The 21,010-nt window shown below is 41.9% G+C and overlaps 1 protein-coding gene across 2 annotated transcripts in view; it reads left to right on the forward strand.

Moving 5' to 3' along the window:
- KCNJ6 (potassium inwardly rectifying channel subfamily J member 6) overlaps nt 1-21,010 on the forward strand; it is a 159,296-nt gene that overhangs the window by 134,886 nt on the left and 3,400 nt on the right. For both annotated transcript variants that reach the window (XM_020789349.3, XM_020789351.3), the window contains one exon: nt 2,252-3,172. In XM_020789349.3, the coding sequence (XP_020645008.1) occupies nt 2,252-3,172 (921 nt within the window). The remainder of the gene's footprint in view (nt 1-2,251; nt 3,173-21,010) is intronic.

The following is a 21,010-nucleotide window of genomic DNA, read 5'->3' on the forward strand; positions in this document are numbered from 1 at the left end:
ATGAGGACTCAATTTTCTTCTCCTTCCACTATGGCATTATTAAAACCAGCAGAGTAAAATGTGTTTGCTCTACACACTTTAATAATGGCTGACTATAGAGTATGTGTGTATGTGCATGTGTGCACATGCCTGCATGTACAAATGCTTGTGGGCTGGATACACATATAAAGGAACTGACATTATGTATGCCTGTGTATTGACAACAAAAGAGGAAATCAGAGAAAGAAATTATTCCTATGTATATAGATGAAGTTATTCCTATACATCTAAAGCAGGGGTCTCCACACTTTTCAATATGAGGGTCACATCATATATTTTGCACATTTTCGAGGGTCAAAGGAGAGAAGGGGGACCCAAGCAATCCCCCACTGTCTTTGCAAAGACAGTGGTGGGTGGGGGATTGCTTAGATAAGGCTTCACTCTTCTTCCTATCCCCACTCAGGCTTAGGAAGAGGAGGGAAGAGGGACCCAAACGATCCCCCACCCCTGCTGTCTTTGCAAAGATAAACAGCAGGCAAGTGGGGCAAGGGAGCCTGCCCAATGGCTGATTAGCAGGCAGGTGGGAAGCTCATTGAACAGCTTCCCACCTCCTCTTCCTATGTCCAACCCAGATAAAAACGCAAGGCGAGCTGGATGTGGCCCGTGGGCTGTAGTTTGGAGACCCCTGATCTAGAGAAAATCAAGCCTGAATTCTCATTAGAAGCTTTTGGGATGTCTTTAATTCATATTAAATAATTATGTGTCATTGTGATAACCTTTCCCATGGATTTTTAGGTGTAGAATACACTACCCTATAGTGGTACTAGAGTACTCAGAAGTCTTTACCATTCCTTCCTGCTGAGGCTGCTATGGGACTGTGCAACTGTTCCAAGGCTACATAGGATGGCTCTTCTTATGGAAGGCACAGTGAAAGGTCAGACTCTGGCTCTGGAGCAAGATACCTAATACGCTGCTGATGCACTGAGCTATCCAATCAGCTTCATTAATTTGTAAGGTCACCATCAGTCAGAAATTACTTGACAGCACACAACAAGTGTAGATAAGCATGCTTCTTTGTCTACCAAGAAGTGATCATTGTTACTTCACTGTGTTCCTCTGTGGATTTATTCTGCTCCCAACTCTAAAAGAGAAGAATTATCCACAAAAGTTTAAACCAGCACTTTATGTTTTTAAATCGAAAATTAATAACATGAATCCGCAAAACTACTGGTCTTTGTTTCTGCTGTGCTGAAAGCCCGGGATCCAAACATTATCTTTTTTTCTCTCATTTCCTCAGCTGCCATTTCCCAAGAGACCAGTGTGAGATCAAGATCAAGGGGTTGGACTTGGCAAACGAAGGACAAAACATGGCTCTCCGGTTATTGTTGAGCTGCATTTCCGATCTGTTGCCAGTATTAGCTGGTAGTTGAAAATGCTGGGAGTTGTAGTCTCAGAACATCTGGGGACTCCATGTTACCTATTCGCAGATTAAACCCTCACCTAAATCCACACATATAGGGACATGGTGGCCTGCGGGCTAAACCACAGAAGCCTGTGCTGTAGGGTCAGAAGACCAAGCAGTCGTAAGATCGAATCCACGTGATGGAGTGAGCGCCCGTCGCTTGTCCTGGCTCCCGCCAACCTAGCGGTTCGAAAGCATGCAAAATGCAAGTAGATAAATAGGAACCACCTCGGTGGGAAGGTAACAGCGTTCCGTGTCTAAGTCGCACTCGCCATCTGACCACGGAAGATTGTCTTCGGACAAATGCTGGCTCTATGGCTTGGAAACGGGGATGAGCACTGCCCCCTAGAGTCGAACACGACTGGACAAAAATTGTCAAGGGGAACCTTTACCTTTACCTTTAAATCCACACATAAAACTTCATAGGTGGCCTTGGGTATGTCAACATCTGTCAACCTAGCTTACAAGACTGCTGTAAAATATGGAGCCAGGAATTACATGTACTGTATCTCCCTGATGTTTCTGCAGGAAGAGTGAGATAAAATTGTGATAAAGTAATTGCAATAAATGACAGCAATACATATCATTCTTTAAAATTTTAACTTTATCAGTAACATGCTATAAACTATTACTATTCCTACAGCCAATTCCTGGATCTTTTATTGTTCCTCTCATCATTAATGCTTTATTAGCACTGTGAAAAAACTCCAGTTGTGTCTTGTAACTAGTAGGGTGAATTATTAAGAGTCTAATGAATCAATTTTCTGTATGCACTATCAGTAATTATGTTCCTTTGTTCTTTAATAACAGCTAATGTGCTGGAAGGAGACTCAATGGAGCAGGACGTGGAGAGCCCTGTTACAATACTTCCACCAAAGTTGCCCAAACAAGCCAGAGAAGATCTGCCAAAGCACTTAAGCAAAGAATGTACTAAGAGAAGAATCCAGAGGTATGTTAGGAAGGATGGAAAGTGCAACGTCCATCATGGAAACGTGAGAGAGACTTATCGTTACCTGACTGACATCTTCACTACCTTGGTTGACCTCAAATGGAGATTCAACCTGTTGATATTTGTCATGGTTTATACTGTGACTTGGCTGTTCTTTGGATTCATATGGTGGCTAATTGCATATATCCGAGGAGATATGGAGCACATAGGGGATAAGAAATGGACCCCCTGCGTCAGTAACCTCAATGGGTTTGTCTCAGCCTTTTTATTCTCCATAGAGACAGAAACCACCATTGGGTATGGCTATCGGGTCATCACAGACAAATGTCCTGAAGGAATTATCCTACTTTTAATTCAGTCGGTTTTAGGATCTATCGTTAATGCTTTCATGGTTGGCTGCATGTTTGTAAAAATATCCCAGCCTAAGAAGAGAGCAGAAACCTTGGTGTTTTCTACAAATGCTGTCATTTCCATGCGAGACGGAAAATTGTGTCTGATGTTCCGAGTTGGGGACCTTAGGAATTCGCACATTGTGGAAGCATCAATAAGAGCTAAGTTGATCAAGTCTAAACAGACAAAAGAGGGAGAATTTATTCCACTCAACCAGACAGATATCAATGTGGGATATTATACTGGGGATGATCGCCTCTTTTTGGTTTCACCACTGATCATCAGCCATGAAATAAACCAACAGAGTCCCTTCTGGGAGATTTCCAAAGCCCAGTTACCCAAAGAGGAATTAGAAATAGTTGTAATCCTAGAAGGAATGGTGGAAGCAACAGGTAATGTTTCTCATTCTTGTGCTTTTGGTAATGTAAAGCGTTATAACTTTTCACACAAGGCACTGCATTGTTTTTAAAAATTGTAAAAATTAGAGCAAAATGCAAGAGGGGCCAAATCACACTCAGGAGAAACATATATTTCCTGCTCTTACAATATTTTCCCTCCAGGCACTCAAATCCTCAGCTATTTTCCTGAGAATTCTTATGTGCAAACGAAGACTGTGTTTCCCTGTCATCAATTACAAAAATAAAATCGTATATGTTTTACATTGTACAAAATGGGGTCAGACGCAAGCCTGCATTAGAATAAACAGGCCTCATGTGTGTGTGTGTGTGTGTTCTCTCTCTTTCATATACACACATTCTTAAAAGTATGTATGTATGTATGTATGTATGTATGTATGTATGTATGTATGTATGTATGTATGTATGTATGTATGTATGTATGTATGTATGTATGTATGTATGTATGTATGTATGTATGTATGTATGTATTCTTGCTATGACCTTCTCTCACCTTCTCTCTGCAGTAGCCAGTGTGAGCTCCTTCCCTCAGCAGTGCACAGAGCAGCTGTTCCACCCGCCTGCTTCCAGCCAGCCACGGTGCACTGATTAGTTGTTCAGTGAGCTTCCCACCTGCCTGCCAAACAGCCATTGGGCAGGCTCCCTTGCCCCACTAGCCTGCTGTTTATCTTTGCATTGTTATAGCGCTATGTCACTTTGAAATATTAAAATAAATAAGTGAAGATCCACAGATGTCTTGGAAATGCAACAATTTGAATAAACATGATATAAATTGTGAGTGTAGTACCCAACATTGGTACAGCTCTTTAAAAAACACTGGATTAAACATTGCCCCAAGGGAACACACAGTTCAAATATCATATGACTGCCGCATGACTTTACATCAATTCCAATAATACTACCACATATTCAGGAGTATTTCAGTAATGTAACCACACTGTTAAATGTACTTAACTACATTTTTTCCAATTGTCACAGGAATCAGGTGGGTTGTTGCAGACTTAAGCACTTGATTTGATTAGGTCTAGAATCTAAAACCACTTCTCTTAAATCATCAGCTCGACTCAATTCAATAGTTACTTTTGGTTTACTTTCTTTTTAAAATGATATATGTTGTGAAATTTCCATATTTATTAAGATGTCAGATCTGTTTTTATTTTGTTTCTCCTTCACCCCCAGTGAAATATTTAAACAATAGATACTGGATTCAATCTATGTTTTGTCAAAAGTGAAGTCTAGGCTAGAGATGGGGGTATTCGTATACGAATACAAATACCCCCACACAGGTGGACATAATGAGGGTCCAGCCCCATGAGGCTGGATGGTCCACTCACCATTCTGCTGCTGCCACAACCTCCATGGAGCCTCCCAATGGCTCCAGAGATCACATTTGGCTCGCCACTCCTGGCAGGAAGTGGGATGACAAGCCTCTCTGCTAGGTCGAAGAGTGGCTCGTCAAATGCAGTCTCCGGAGCCATTGGAAGGCTTCGCAGAGGTCGCAGCAGTGGCAGAACGGTGAGTGGACCCTCATTATGTCCACTTGTGCAGGGATATTCATATTCGTATATGAATACCTCCATCTTTATAGGTTTCAGAAAAATATTTTCTTATGGTATTGGCAGCTTCTGCCAGTCAGAACACATGGTACTGTGGTGAATCATAGAGCAGCATTGTGACATAGGAGAAGCCAGAGTTCCACATTTGGCATTGCTCTTTGTGATATTCTGCCATGCAAATGGTTTCCAATTGTGGCATACTATTTTTCAAAAGGGGTATAGTTCACTGTGAGACCAACAGGTAGAAAGGCCTGTTCTGTCTGCTGACCCCATTCCAAATACACAGATAGGCATAGATCAGTGTGTGCCAACCTTTGGTCCACCAGAAGGTAAGGACTTTCAGAGCCTAGAAGCCCCACGGTACAAATACAGTGATTGTGAGATCATCACAGTTGTTCCTTTGAAGAATAAGAGAGTCAACTCCATTCAGTGAAGCTAAGTTTGATTGGTCCCATAACTTCCTTGTTATGTTGTAGAAATTCAGACATTACAAAAAGTAACACAACACAAAATGACCAGAACAAATTTAGGCACAGGCTAGTCCAGACCTATAGGTGGATCTGACATTGCATAAGAGAAGGTGTGTAAAAGGCCACTTCAAATTGTTTTTTCCCCAAATTAAAACATGTATCTCAAAGCACAATTCATCAAAAATTCATAAAGGCAAAGCACAGTGAAACAATGACATAAGCCAGGTGTGTTCATAGGAAGAAGAATGGCAGATGCAAAAACCTGTGAAAATGTCCAAAGCAAGACCTGATATTTGTGGCCAATAGAGACAGCTTTGTGGCAAGACATGATCCTTTGAAGGGGCTGGCAAGAAATAAAACAAGTAAAATCCTGTATAATAGTGTTATAGTTCAGATATAGTGATTAGTATGATGCACTATCATGATGATTTCAAAAGCAAGAGGAGCAACTAACTGGTTCACTGCAATGAGCAGACATGAATACAAAATCAAGTTTACAGCAAGATGCTTTATGATCCATTTAAATCATACATATTTAAAGGAGACTAAAAAGACTGACAGCCCAGCCTCAGTACTAAGATGTCACGTGAAATGGGATGTAAATGTTTTTTTAGCCAAAGTAGGGCAATCTCAAGGTACCTGCTGGAGCTGCTTACAAATAATTCCATTCTGCTAAGAATAGAAACAGAGTTTCTGTTTATCATCTAGACTGAAACCCACGCAAAGAGGTAACAAGTGTCCAGTAGAATAGGACTGGGTGTGACTTAACTACCTGTTCCAGTAGAAGTGACTTCCTAGGAAGCGTCCCTGGGATTCTAGCTTATTTTGCCTGCACAGTTTACGTTATTATATTAAGGATCAACCTATACTGTACTTTATAGATAGACCTTCATTAAAAGACAGAATTCCTTAAGTGCTGAAAGTGTCTGCTGGTTATCATAGGATCTTATTCATACCTCCTGTAGTTTGCAAATCAGATTGCTATGTTTTTGGTTGGCCATCAGGAGACAATAAGAAGTTGCATTTGGAAGTATGACTGCTCAGTTGCAAATGTATGCCTAAATCCCTATACAGTATATGAATGGATAATGTATAGTTTATGCCAGAGTAATGGTTCACAACTGGGGGGCATGCTGGACTGTATGGCTGGCTTCAGAAAATATCAAGAATGAGTAGTCCTTTAAGTATATCTTCAGGAGGGGGTGCACCCAAACCTTGTTCCTAGCAGAGTCAATCTGTCTGCATAACAAGGGATTGTATTTACAGACATGCAAATCAAAACATCATGGGCAATGTGGCCCAGTTTCTTACTTCTTGTTGGATTTGTTTACACAACTCACTATTCTGATATACTTTTACATTGAAGAAGTTTTTCAGAAATCTAAAGGCTGAAAATAACCTCCATGAAACAAGGAATCAGGGATCGCTTCTGTTTAACCACAGCCTTTTCTTCAGACCAGTAAAATCACGTGTTCAGAGCGGCTTGTAACTTTTGCAAACTCTGAATAAGAGAAATAATTTTGTTGAATAAAAACAAAACATTTAAATGTGAGGTTAAGAAAAAAGAAAACCCAGATTCACTGTAAAGATAGATTGACCTCTTTCTATCTAGCGGTAATCATTTAAATCTGTGTGCAGTTTCATTTATGTTTCTGATGAAGAAGCAGCTCCCAAGTAATGTTTGCAGAATGGTTTATGGTTACATAAAAAGCATGCTCACCAGCTGTGGAAAATGTGTTTGAAAAGCAGTAAACTGTGTACACAGAATGTTATTTAGATACTAAATGAGGCAATCAGATAGATTACCACTTTATGATGCTAGCCTGACCCCCTCATTATTACCCTGTTGACTGATTGATTGTTGACTGTTCTGATAAATGGCCACATCTATTCTTTATCCTCAGAGCTGTGTATACCTGGTGTTTTTTAAAAGCCATCATGTTCTATATCAGGTCGCCAAATAATCCAGACCATATGGATTATGCAAATTAAGCACAATTTTAATGGACACAATTTATTGTGCTTTTGTTATGCAAAGGAGCAAGAAGTCATAAAGCAAGCTCCTATAGCATAGGATACCGTATTTTTGCATGTACAGTGGTGCCTCGCATAACGAGCGCACCGTTTAACGATGAATCCGCATAGTGATCTATTTTTTGTGATTGCTAATGTGATCGCATTGCTATGTTTAGATAGGGAAAACATCGCATCGCGATGATTGGTAAGCATTTCGCTTACCGATCTTCACATTGCAATGTTTTTAGAACAGCTGATCGGCGGTTCCAAAATGGCCGCCGGGTAACCAAAATGGCTGCCGCAAGCATTTTCGTGCACTGCCCTTGCTTACCGAGGCGGCGAAAATGGCAGCGCTATGGAGGATCTTCGCTCAACAGTGAGTTTTCACCCCATAGGAACACATTAAATGGAGTTTAATGCGTTCCTATGGGGTTTTCCTATCTGTATAGCGATGTTTCCGGATAGCGACGATTAATCCAGAACAGATTAATGTCGCTATGCGGGGCACCACTGTATATGACCCCCCATGTATAAGACGACCCTCAATTTTTACCCTTGCTGGAGGCGGAGGAGCAGTCAATGGGCAACCGCGAGAGGCGAAGGCAAAGGAGCAGCTGCGCTTGGCTGCCTCTCACAGCTGCCCATTGACTGCTGCCACTGCCTCCAGATCACTTCATCTATTGCCACCCAAGATAACACGCCCAAGGAGGAACTACAGGCAGAAGCTCAACAGGTTACCATTCCTCAGTTCCCTCCTACTCTGATGGAGGAACGCAAACACTAGAAGAGTTTGTAAAAATACATGCCCCCACCCCACCAGCTAGATGGGCTGCAACCAAGCCCAAAACACTCTCTCCCCCACCAGCATGTGACCCACACACCACAAAGAGCCCCCAATCTCCTGACTTTCTTCCTTGAGCATCCTTCTCCAGGGCCATTTTTAAATGGATCTCCTCCTCTCCCGCTCTTAAAGAGGCCCCACGCTGCTTCCATTGGTGAGAAAACAAGCGAGGTGCTTGCGTGGTCAGCAAAAAGCGTCTCCCTTGTTGAGGCTGGCAGAGTGTGGGTGCCCTTTTGCCTGGGCATTGCAGGCATTGCCGCACCTTGACTCACAAGAACATGGAGTGAGACCAGGAGGGAGAAACAATGACCTCCGAATATTACAAAAAGTGCATTTCACCTATGTCCACGTAAATTCACTGTGACTCTGTGGCGGTGGTGGCAGTCAATGGGCAGCCACAAGAGGTGGCCTAGCGAGGCTGCCCATTGACTGCTGCACCACCGCCACTGCCGCCTCCTCCTCCCAAATCGCCTCCTCCCATCCGGCAGGGGATAAGATGGTGCTGTGAGCTGGAGGTGAGCTCCAGCACTGGGTCCTTTGCCTCCATCTCTTTCCATGTATAAAACGACCCTCAATTTTTCCTCTAATGCAGGGGTCTCAAACTTGTGGTCCAGGGGCCAATTGCGGCTTGCGGGAAATTAGTTTGTGGCCCCTGCCTTAATATGAAAGTTAAAGGAGCGGGAGCAGCAGCAGCACCTACTTGGCAAGCGCGGGGCTTCCTCTCCGCCTCGTAGGGGCTGGACCCCGCCTGCTCCCCCGAAACACCCACTCATCCAGAAGGGGAGCCCTCTCCCTGCCCGGCAGTCTTCTTCCTCAGTTGGTTTGGCACCACCAGGGCTTCTGCTTTTAGGTCTCTCCTCCCCGCTCTTCATGGGTCACCTGGTGAGGCTGCTGCTGCTGTCACCTCATCCTCTCTGCACTTCTCCTTCCCCCTGCCTGGTGCTCCTCCGCTCCCTGCCCAGATGTGCCATGGGAGGGGGTGCTGCCGAGAGAACAGCCTTCTTGCGCGTGCTCCCCTCGGTCTTGCTGAGCCACACTGGGCAAGACCACAGCATCTTGCCAGAGTGGGAGTCGAGAAGCCCCAGGAAGCCCCATTAGCCCTTGGGTACAGGGGAGAGATTACTCTGCTGATGGGGCCAGCCTTGCAAAAGGGACGCATACAGCTGCTAAGGGTGTGTGAATCTGTGGAATTTAAACTCCAGTGGTTTACTGCCACCCCTCCACAGAACTTGGGTGCCTTGTCTTCCTGCAGCATCCCTCCATTGTCCCCAACCTGCATCTAAAGAGGGCACACTTCTTATGTGGAGAACGGTAACACGTGGGCAAGAGCAGACCACAGGGGGAAATCTTGCTCTCTCTGGGTTGTCGTCCTTGCTTGTTTGCTGCACTCATTTTACTTCTGGATCAAAACATGCAGGTGGGAACACTTACGAAAGCAAGTTCCCTGCAAGGAGGAGGACTTGTGCTCTTCCCTCCCACCTCCCCTTTCCTCTTTCTGCTCACAGCCAGGTGAGCAACGCACAAGCCGGGCCATCGCCAAAGACAGCCACCTTTTCCCTTCCACCTTGCCTCTGTCCTTGGCTTTTGAATGCTCACCCAAATATAGTGTTTCTGAACAGGGAGGCTATGACTGTGGCAAATGACTTTTGGCACACTTTCCCTTGGCAAGCTGGTCTGATCTGCTGGAGGCTGGTCACCCTGGTGCCCCTTCTGAAGCAAAAGGGTGCAAAGGAAGGGTGCAAAAGATCGGCGGCTGTGGGTCGTCCTGAGTGGGCAACGGAGCTGCTTCCTTGGGTCAACCCTGTTTGTCCTGCTGCAGGGCAGGGTTCTCACCAGAGGGTGCTGGGGGCAGCAGCAGGAGGAGGGAGGATAAACGATGGCCAGTCAGCAGACAGAGCCTCCCTGTTCAGACACAAAAAGCTTTAACAAAGCTTTTCTTGTGGAAAATCTGATGTGGCCCAGCCTCACCCAGACTCTGCCTCCAGTGGCCCCCAGGTAAATTGAGTTTGAGACCCCTGCTCTAATGATTTTAGGAAAACGTGCCATTTTATACACAGAAAAATACGGTATATACCACAGAGTGTGTAACTAAAAAAGTGAATGGATGGATATTGCACAGTTCAACTGCTAGCTTGTGCTATTTCATCACATGCTTTCAAATAACTAGAAAGTAACCATCCTAGTTTCTTTTAGGAAAGAAGAATGCAGATAATTACTTTTAGGTATAACTTAACAGTAACTAAATGCTTTCTGAGTAGAGATGGGCACCAACTAAAAAATGAACCAAGAAGTTAGTTAACAATTGCTGGTTCGTTGGTTTGCGTTTGTCAAAGCTGACAAACCTGAACCGACCCAAACCACAAACTTTCTTTAATTAACTTCCTGGTTTGTCTCCCCTGCCCCCACAGCCTGATGCTCCACATCCTTTCCACTACCCCCATCACCTCCCTGCCTAGTCCTGTTGCCTCCTCTTCTTCAACCTCTGCCTCCACCACCATCCTGAGAGAGAGCATTTTTATGATTCGTGCCCATCTCTGCTTCTAAGTCTTGGAATCATACCTGTAAGCAACTAATTATCAAAGTAACTTTTCTGAGTTCTGTCAATATCCCCAAATTAGCTTTTGAATTCACCAAATTGTTTCCTCAGGGTGGGTGTTAAACAACAGGGGATGGGCTGGAGGGGAGGAAGCTGGGCCTGATGCTTTTGCCTCCAAGTTTGCAGTCCCAAAAGGAATGCAGAAGGAATTTTCCAAACATAACTGAACTTAGTATTCTTAAATTCAAAACAGATGATATGTGCAAATTTTGAATGAACTCTCTACTCTTTGTGTGTGAAAATTCTGAGATTACTTTTAAGTGACAATACCCTATGTACAGGGTCGATAGTGGCTAGAGCATGTGTAACCAGTACTAACAACAAATCACATCCCATCTCCTTCTGATGGCAAATCATTTTCCTTCAGTGTCAGAATCCTGTTCCTGAGTAGGTAAATGCAGTGGTCCCCAAAACACTCAAAAATAGAAATTACCCGCATCCATTTTTTTTAAAGAATAGTGAAATGGGAAGTTACAATATGGCACAGCCATCCACCGAGCTCATTAAATCATGTTGGGATCTTGTTCTAACTCACCATCTGGAAGATTTTTTTCCCTTCATAAAAACAAAGTTGTGTTCTCTTTTTTTCCAAACATATCTCAAAGGTGGGCAAAACCTATTTTGCTTGGCAAAGTCTTTCAAGCAGCTTCATCTCCACATAAAAAACAACTAAGGTGTGTAAGAGACTGAAAAACACAGATTGTGATTAACTGTGAGATCAGTTTAACTCTGAATTTTTCCTAATATGTGATGAAGGGGATTGAGTTAAAGTTTGTACAAATGGAAAGAAAATGTCCATTTCCAAAAGACTGATCTATTTATTTAGCTTCACCTTGTTAAAATCCCTTTCCCTTTTTTTTCTCTTTAGTCTATGTCGTTTACACCCCATGAACCTCATGAATTTGACATTTAAAGCTGGACTAGAAATTAAATCTTCCATTTCAATCAAGGTGATTTTGGTGGGCACATAAACACTAACCAGTCTTTTTAGATAGCTGTTTGCTGCTACATTGATTTTATCACTTTGGAAAAATGTGATTTCTTAAAGCATACCACCCTGAACACGCCCAGTCTCGTCTGTTCTTGGAAGCTAAGCAGGGTTTGGCCTGGTTATTACTTGGATTTCATAAATTTCCCATTGTCACTTAATAATAACCACATGCCATCATGTCAGTTTTTGAATTCTGGTGATCCTTTTAAGGGTTTTCCAGGTAGAGAGTAATCAGAAGTGGTTTACCATGCACAGTATCAATGGTATCAATATCTGCTGACCCAAACATAGTCTTAAAGAGGTCAGGATAAATTGCGGGTGAGATTCATCTAAGTACTTAAGTATTTTTTAAAGTAGGCCAGTGTTTCTCATTACCATCCCAATGTTTATTCTTTTATTTCCTTTACCTTAATGAGAAATGCTAATCAGTACCTATAAAGCCCTGTGCAGCTTTGGTCCAGGATACCTAAAGGATTGTATCTCCCCGTATGAGCCTCCTCTTAAGATCATCATCAGAGGCCCTCCTCTTGGTCCCAATGCCAGCTCAGGCATGGTTGATGGGGAGACAAAAGAGGGCCTTCTCTGCGGCTGCCCCCAAGTTGTGGAATGTTCTCCCTTAGCCCCTCCCTTTTATCCTGCTGACACCTGAAGACCCACCTTTTCAGGCAGGCTTTTAAAAACCATGACTGGGGCCCTGGATGCCATTTCTTAGTTAATGTAGTTTTTAATGTTTTACATGTTTTAGTCATTCAATGTATTTTAATCAGTTTTATAGTTTGTTTTTTAATGTGTAACTTACCGCGTTTTTGATTCTATTCTTTTTAAGGCTGAGAGCCACCTTGACTCCTCTTATCAGGAGAAGGGCAGCCTATAAATAGGAAAAATAAAAAATAAGAAAATAATAGTGTCTTATTGCTACTTCCAACTAGATTAGTGTGTTTAGTCGTTTAGTCGTGTCCGACTCTTCGTGACCCCATGGACCAGAGCACGCCAGATTAGAGACCCATTAAAACAAATGGTAATTCAACACATATTTAATCCTATTAAGTCAATGGATTTATTCTAGTTGGAGAAGGAGTAAGATACTGGGCAATGTGTGTAGCTGTTTTCCCGTTCCATAGTTGACATGAAACTTTACAAGCATAGTAAAGGAACACAAGAGTGTGCAGTTGGGGTTATTTATGTTCCTGAACACACTAATTAATTTTAATGATTATGCCTTTACAATTGAAAGCTGCAATAGCATCTTCAGTCACCAACACTCAATAGCACATAGCTTGCAGTCAGTACAGACTGAAAATAATAATCTCTGTCTATCATTAGAATGTAAGCTTTAGCGATATCTAGATGTAAGAAGCAATACCTATTTTTACACCATCCAGCTTGCAAAAGAAAAATCCCCATTGCCTTTCAGACTCTCCACAAATTTGCACTTTTGCAAAATGGGTGCCAATTAAGTAAGTGAAATGCCTTCTATCTGATTTGTTAGCTTCCAAACACTATTTTTATTTCCAGTAACTGTAACTATGCTCCCACTGTAGTGTGACAATGAATTAAGTCCTAGAATTATTATTGGCTATGCCCTTGTAATAAGAAACCAAGCCTTTTTAGAAGAAAATCATAAATGCGCTAGAAACAGAATCCTTTAATTTAAAAAAAAAGTATTCTTTTTCTTCTTCTACATCACATCCACCTTAATCGTCTTACACCCACGTGACTGGCTCGACTTCAATGACACTGTCTCCTCTAACAGCTTAAGAAACTGTTACATATTTCCATGATAACTGAAAATGAACAAATTTCAAACCACGTTGTTAAATTCCATATACTTTGGAACAGTGTGTGGGTGTTGCACAGATTGGCACAAAGGAATGAAGACATTCCTCTGCCTTTATGCACACACACACACAGAGAGAGAGAGAGAGAGAGAGAGAGAGAAGTATGCCTACACTTCTGGAAATTTGCATAAATGCTTTTACTACATAGCAGGCATCGTTAAGGAAGCTGTATGTGATTGATAGCGCAAAGGCTCAATTGAATCATTTTTAGCCTTTGAAACTATCAATCACAATGTCACATAAATAATAAATTCCTTATCTGCCTATTTTACTGTCCTGGATCCTTCCTGAGTTGCCCATCTGTAAGTAGAATGCAACCCACTCTGATTGATGGGTACTGGTGAAAATGAGGGAGGCAATTTTCTTTGACTCCTCCTTCCCCTGCAGACACCATTGGCCCATCAATAGGTAGATTTAGACAGCCATCTCCAATGTCACACTGCCAAAAGTAACAAATTTGCCCTTCCCCGATGGGGAGGATTCCACAACTGCTGCCTATTCTCTCTTCACAAATGCCACCTTACCTTGATGCCATGCTGTCTACTCCACCCTCCCTTTCTCCTTCTTCCCTTGCTTGGACATGATAATATGACCACCACTGGCACCAATTTCTTCTCACTGCTTGACTTGTTTGCCAGACTTCCACTGTCCTCCATTAGGTAAATGTCAACAAGACATGGCAAAAGGAGGGGTGGGGCAGGAAAGGAACCTGGAAGTGGTGGGCAGGCATGATATTTCTCCTTCTGCCTCAGGCAGCAGATCAGCTTGTGCTACCACCGCCACTACTGCTGCTGCCTGCAAAACCATGGCTGCTGCTCAAGTGGGGCTCCAAGCTTCCGGAGGAGAGGCAGCATCTCATGAACAGAGTTCTGCTCCTAGAAACTCAGGATTAAGGCTGTTGTCTTTCTGTTCCATCTTGCTGCTGTTACTGTGGTTGCTTTTAAAGGCTGTTTTATGCTATTGATGTCTGCTTTGAAACTGTTATTAAAAAGGAGATATTTTTAAATTTAAAAAATCATCATCCCCTAAAGGTAAAAGTAAAAGTTCCCCTTGACATTTAGTCCAGTCATGTCCGACTCTAGGGCGCAGTGCTCATCCCCGTTTCCAAGCCATAGAGCCAGCGTTTGTCCAAAGACAGTTTCCGTGGTCACATGGCCAGCATGACTAGACATGGAATGTCGTTAACTTCCCACCAAGGTAGTACCTATTTATCTACTTGCATTTGCATGTTTTCGAACTGCCAGGCTGGCAAGAGCTGGGACAAGTGACGGGAGCTCACTCTGTCACATGGATTCGATCTTACGACTGCTGGTCTTCTGACCCTGCAGCACAGAGGCTTCTATGGTTTAATCCACAGGGCCACCATGTCCATAAAAACACTCAAATTATTCAAACTTAGAACACGAGAGAGCATGTGCTCCTTGAACTGCTGCTCTCTCAAATCCAGCTACTGGTCAGGAATGGTGGGAAATGTAGTCCACTAACCTCTAAAGGGCTACAGAATCCACACCTATAATTGTGTACTTTTCACCAGAAAAATTGGGTGTTGCTTTCTCTCCCTCCAGCAGTCCTCCCTGGTGTCAAAAACTGCCAAGGGTTTCTCAGGTGACTGGAGAAAAATGTTAGGGTACATGGGGTGGGGTGCAGGAACGAGAGGGATCACATACCGTCACTTTCACTAGTGAAATCAGTGGAATCTGATAGACATTCAGTTGGATTCTGGCACAATTGTTCACAGGATGGGCTATATTTAATTGTATGCTTTTGTGTCTCAGCTTAAAGAGAAGCTGACTCAATTATCAACATCAAATTAAATAGGTACCCCAATGACGTCCTTAACCTCAGAACGTCTAATGCAACATGCCAGTATGGAGTAGTTCAACAACATGCTGTCGTTTACCTTGGTGTCTGCTTTAGCCACTGATCTGTTGCATAGCTGGTAATGCCACTAAAAGAGGTTATTACACAAGAAGAAATGTTATTCATTCATTCATTCATTCATTCATTCATTCATTCATTCATTCATTCATTTAATTTACATTTCTATCCTGCCCAACTAGTAGCTAGGCTGCTACTCTGGGAAGCTAACAGAAGGACAAGGCAGTCATAAACAATAATAATAAAAACAAGTAAACAGCAGTGAAAAAGAGGGGTTCTAAATGTAACCATAGGAACCACATAAGGAAAAAAAAGGAAAATTAATAGTAGGCTGGTAGTAGAAGGGGTACATAAAATTACTATATTAGGGACAAACTTCTGAAAGACTTAGGAAAATAACCAGGTATTCAGTTCACAAACAGTTGGCAATTAATAATGACCACTTATGTCAGATTTGTCTTACTTACTTACTTATTGGTTTAATTGTTTAATTATAAATAATAAATGTGTGCCGTCATGTCAATTTTCATTTGCTCAAGGCTGGCTCTCCAGGAGATACAGTGAGAAATTGAACTCCCAGTCTCTGGCTCCACAGCCAGACACTGAGCTATTTAGGCAGCTATAGTCAACCAATAAAATTATTGGAATATCCTAGAAATGCTCTCTATCAGCCTAACAATCATGTCTTCCAAGGCTGATCCAACACTCTGTTCATCTAATCTTAGCATAGTCACTTGAGCACCTCACAGCAATTTGTTGTTTAGTTTCACCATATGCTTATTATAACCCAATCTATCCATCATTTCCCACTTATTGTCTTGCAACAATGTGTTATCTGTCCCATTGCCTCTCAAAAGTCTGCTAATTATCTTCTCACTACTGGCAGTTACATTTCCTTCCCTTAGATGTCAAAGGTAATCTTCATGCTATGATAATTCAGCCTGTTTCATTAAGTGTGGGAATAAACCAAATATCTGGTTGATCCCAAATTGGAGACACCCCACCACCACCGAAAAAAATAATAATTCTGTCTCTTGCTGGCTTCTGAGGGCATTTTGGCATCTTGCAAACACAGTGCCCACAAAATTCAGTGAAATGAAATTATATGAGGCACATTTGGATCCACGGAAAAACTTCTGTTACTTAGCTATAAGCAACCTTCAATTATTCTGGTATTTTAAAATGTTCTTAATTATTCTAACAGCTAAGAAGAGAACTGTCAACAATCAAACATTCACAGAAATTATCAAAACAATAAATCTGGAATTAACCTATAAACGTTATTATTGGTTTCCTCCCTCATAATGTACAAAGCTGCTTTTTAAAGTCATAGTGAGGAATTTTTAGTCAAAGAGAAATGTGTGAATCAATTAATTACACCAATCAATTTATTAAATCTTGCAGCCCTATTATTTTCATCTAGTGGTGACAGGATAATGTCAGGATAATGAAACATCGACAAGTTCAGCCAGGGATTGAATATGTCAATCCATGTATCAACATGTCCCAAATTAGCATTGCTTTGGCAACTGTGAGAAAAGCATTGAGAAAGAAACTGTGTCATTCCTTGCCTTGTGTTGGCATTAAGAACAATGCTATTTGGAGCTTGGTGGTGAAGTGCACAGAAAACGAAGAAAAAGCAAAGCAGCTACAAAAACACCACTCAGAATGAACAGAGCAAGGTTTTCTCTTTTTTTCATAGAGCCAAAGTAAAGGAAGTGGGGAAGTGAAGAGCTGTGTCTGACCTCACTGGAGGAAAGGTGGGATCTAAACATTATCAATACATGAATAGATCATATGTTAAGGGAAGTACTTGTTTCCTGCTATTATATTTCTCCTCCACATCCAGGAATTATTCCAAAACTCCATGCCTGAGCAATTAGACTTGCAAATGAAATCCATGTTTACCTCCTGATGACCAATCACAAAACAAAAGCAAATAATAGACTTTATCGTGACAAATAAAAATAACATTTTAAGTTGGACAAGTAACCTCTAGCTATAGCCCCCTTCTCAGAAACAAACATGCAACTAAAACCACAACCATAATTATTGTACAAAACAAATTCAATGCAGAAAGCAGATTCTTCTCTCCATACTGGCTCCTGAAGGCTGGTGGCTCCTCCAAGATTTTTAGTCTGGCCACAGCATTTTACCCCAGTTGTGTCACTGTAGACAGTGCAGGGCCTACAAAAATGAAAGTATTGAAGTGGCTTAGTATACATACACATAGGAGTAATTTCCATTCCAAGGAAGAGAGAGGTACCCTAATCATTAGGGTGTCCATTTAAATATCACTGAAGAAGAAGACAAAATAGGAGGCCAATTGGCACAACATTTCACATGCAAATATATCTAAACAAATGCAAACTTAGAAAACATTTTTATAATTTAAATAGAAGTGCATTGCTGTACATCTCACCTGAGTGAGAAATTGCGATTGGGTGACCTGTCTGCCCACTTTAATCTGCTGTGAGTCTGCTGTAGGGGTCCTCGCTATTTACCTTCTTTGTTCATACCAGGAGCAATCCAGTGGTGCTTCCAGAGTGGAAGGACCAGCTAACGGGGTCTGCCATAGACGGAGGATGCTCATGTGCGGTCACAGTACTCACATTCTTCAGGGAGGCTCCTTCCTTCCATGTCCTGTTCCTCACTGTTAATAGACAGCATCAAGATCCTGGTCTCTCTCCTTAGTGTTCTTTATCATTTTAATTGATCTGAGCTTCCAAAAGAAAAAGAAAAAGGCTGTTCTTTGTCAGCCACTCCTTCAAATAGAAGACTGTCCTCTATAAAAGAATGCAGGACAACCAGAAATACTCGATAGTACTACGCAGGCAAGAAGAACCTATTTGCTTGATTCTCTGTTGGTTTTAAACCACCCATTTTACTCTATTACTATCTATAACTCCCATAAAAGAAAGGTGACAACAGTGGCAACAGACTTACATTTCCCAGTCATCTTCTGAAGAGACTGGCCCATGTTGTGGTTGCCGCCTCTCAAGGTCTCTTGTCCTTCTTATTCTGAAAAGATACATTAAGAAGACGGAGATGAACAGGAGGCCTGAGTCTGAGTTGAAAAGAGACAATTGTTATAGCCTACCAGATTGCTGATGAGAAGCTGAAACATGCCTAAAACCAGAGAGATGATAAAAAGCCATCCCAGACCAAAAAGAGGGAAGATGGAGAGGGTAGACAGGATCCAAGAGGGGCCATCAATTTAAAATTCACTAGGATTTGAAGGAATGACAACTATCTTTCCAATTGCTTTCACAAGCATATACATACAGAAGCTGGAGAACTCGTGTGTCCACCTTCTTTTGTGACAATACATGATGTTGCCATCAAAGGAAATCTCCCATTAGAAACACTAGGGGAGAAAAGAATGAGAGAAACATATTTTCTCAAGAGCAAGTCCTATACATTTTAATAGAATTCACCTTCAAACAGACATGCTTAGGATTTTAACCTTTAGGATGAAAATTCTATTTTAAGATTAATTTATAAACCATATGTGCCACATACCTGTCTTTTCAAGCAACGACAATTGGGCAATTAGGAGTGTGTTTATGTCTGGAGGGCTGCTTTTCTGCACCTGTTCCCAACCCCTATTCTTTCCTCTCTCATCACCTGTTAAGTCAATTAGGAACCAAAACTAGCACTTCTTTAATTTGAATGTCCTTAATACATAACCAAACAACAGTTGAATAAAATATAGCGCTGCTGATATTTAGTTAACTCAATTGCAGTTTGAATGAAGATTCCACATTTCTGCATTCCCTTGCTTTTCTCTAATATTTTCTCTAAAAACCAGTGGTCCTCCAGATGTTGATGAATTCCAATTCCCATCAGACCCAAACAGCATGGCTATGATAATGGGAGCTGTCATTTAACAAGATCTTGAGGAGCAGATCTCCCTTTCCCACTCTAACACAATCTCACTTGTTGTAAAAGTAAAATCCTACCCAATGATGCTCCCACTGGGGATATAAAAGGGAAACGAAGGTTGCTTATGGCACACACACAACTGGTCAACCCTCTAGAAATATATAAAGTAGCCAATCAGATGTCGGCAGGTGTGAAAGTCTTTATGCTGTCACAATCAAAGTTGTAGGCATGCTATGCTTTTGTTATTTTGCTCTGACATCATCAGGGAGAGTTTCAGGTTGGAGGGATCTCAACAAAGTATCCTAATCCTGGAAGCCATAGCCTTGCTGGGTAGGCCTAGCAGTGGGGATGAGGTGACTGGAAGGCATCACTATAATTTCACATATTGTCCTCAAAATAAAGTCAGTCTAGGAATGACAGGGAATGAGAACACCAAGGATGTGTTGGAGAGTTGGGGCTCCCGCTGCTCAATCCATTCTGCCTCAGCACATTGTGTGCTGACTTTGTGCTGGCGCACCACCCACACAATGTTTGATACTAGATGCAGACTGCAGTATCTTTTGGAATTTCTTTTTCTTTCATTTAAAGATGCAAAAGCAAGTTTCTAGACTGTAAGATTCCGAAGAGTCGGAAGTGTGTGGGCAATTCATGATAAAGTATCAAAAGACTGAAGGAAGAGAGGAAGGAGCACCAGTTGTTTCAGTAACACTTCTCCTCTCATCACCAGGACCTGCTACTCATTGTGGCGAGGGGGGAGGACTTGTATGGATCTTGAAGGTTATCAGCAAACAACTGTCCTCTCCCGTTTTGTGTGTGTGGCAGTAGGAAGATTTAGGGGGACATGTTTTTTAAAGTACTTGATGTGATGGTGAGGTTTACCAGTAAGTCAAGTGCTCCAGACAAGTCAAGCCTGAATTCTCACAAAAGGAAAAATGAGTCAACTAAGCCTATCCTACCATGCACATGTAATGGATACATAAGTGACCAGAATAGACTATATTGCTGGGGAAAGGGAAGTAAAGCAGTAGGAAAAGAGAAAGCTCTAACATGATATGGCTTTACTCACTAGAGGAAGCCACAGAGGTTAGTTTGCAAGATCTGAGCAGAACTTATTGGAAAAGACAATATTGCTGTGAGGGGGGCAGTAGGAAAAGAAAACAACATGAGATGCTCTTTGTTTGGAAGATCTGAGCAGAGCTGTTAATTACAGGACATTTTGGAAGTCAATAACTCATATAGAGCCTGTCCATACTGGCATATAGTTATGGTATAGGGAAAGCTGATGGCACTCTTTGGCACAAAAAAAAAGACCTTGTCTGCTTGTGTTTCTACTCAGAATGATTCATTCGTCACCTTTAAGAGCTGTCCCACACCAAAATGGCATAGGGCTGGGGTATGCACTTTATTTGGCATGATTCATTGGGATGCAAAATAGTTCTTCCACAGATTGGTACTTTCAGTAAAAAGATACTGGGGGTGGTGTTAACTGAGGAGACAACCTTGTGATGTATTAGTTGGGTTGTGGCATTGAAAGGAAGAGTGGAGAAACCCCATCCTATATTTTCATATTTTATTTTTTCAATATTTCCCTACCAAAGGCAATGAAATTCTACAACCATGCCACATTGATGCATTGGCATTTCACAATGCCACTTACTTTTTAAACAAACAAACAAAAAGGAAAGTCATTCACCCCAGCTACCTGAATAAGGTCTGGAAGAAAAGGTAAGGAAAGGGGCTATG

Source organism: Pogona vitticeps, chromosome 3 (assembly GCF_051106095.1).
Source record: "Pogona vitticeps strain Pit_001003342236 chromosome 3, PviZW2.1, whole genome shotgun sequence".
Taxonomy (NCBI): domain Eukaryota; kingdom Metazoa; phylum Chordata; class Lepidosauria; order Squamata; family Agamidae; genus Pogona; species Pogona vitticeps.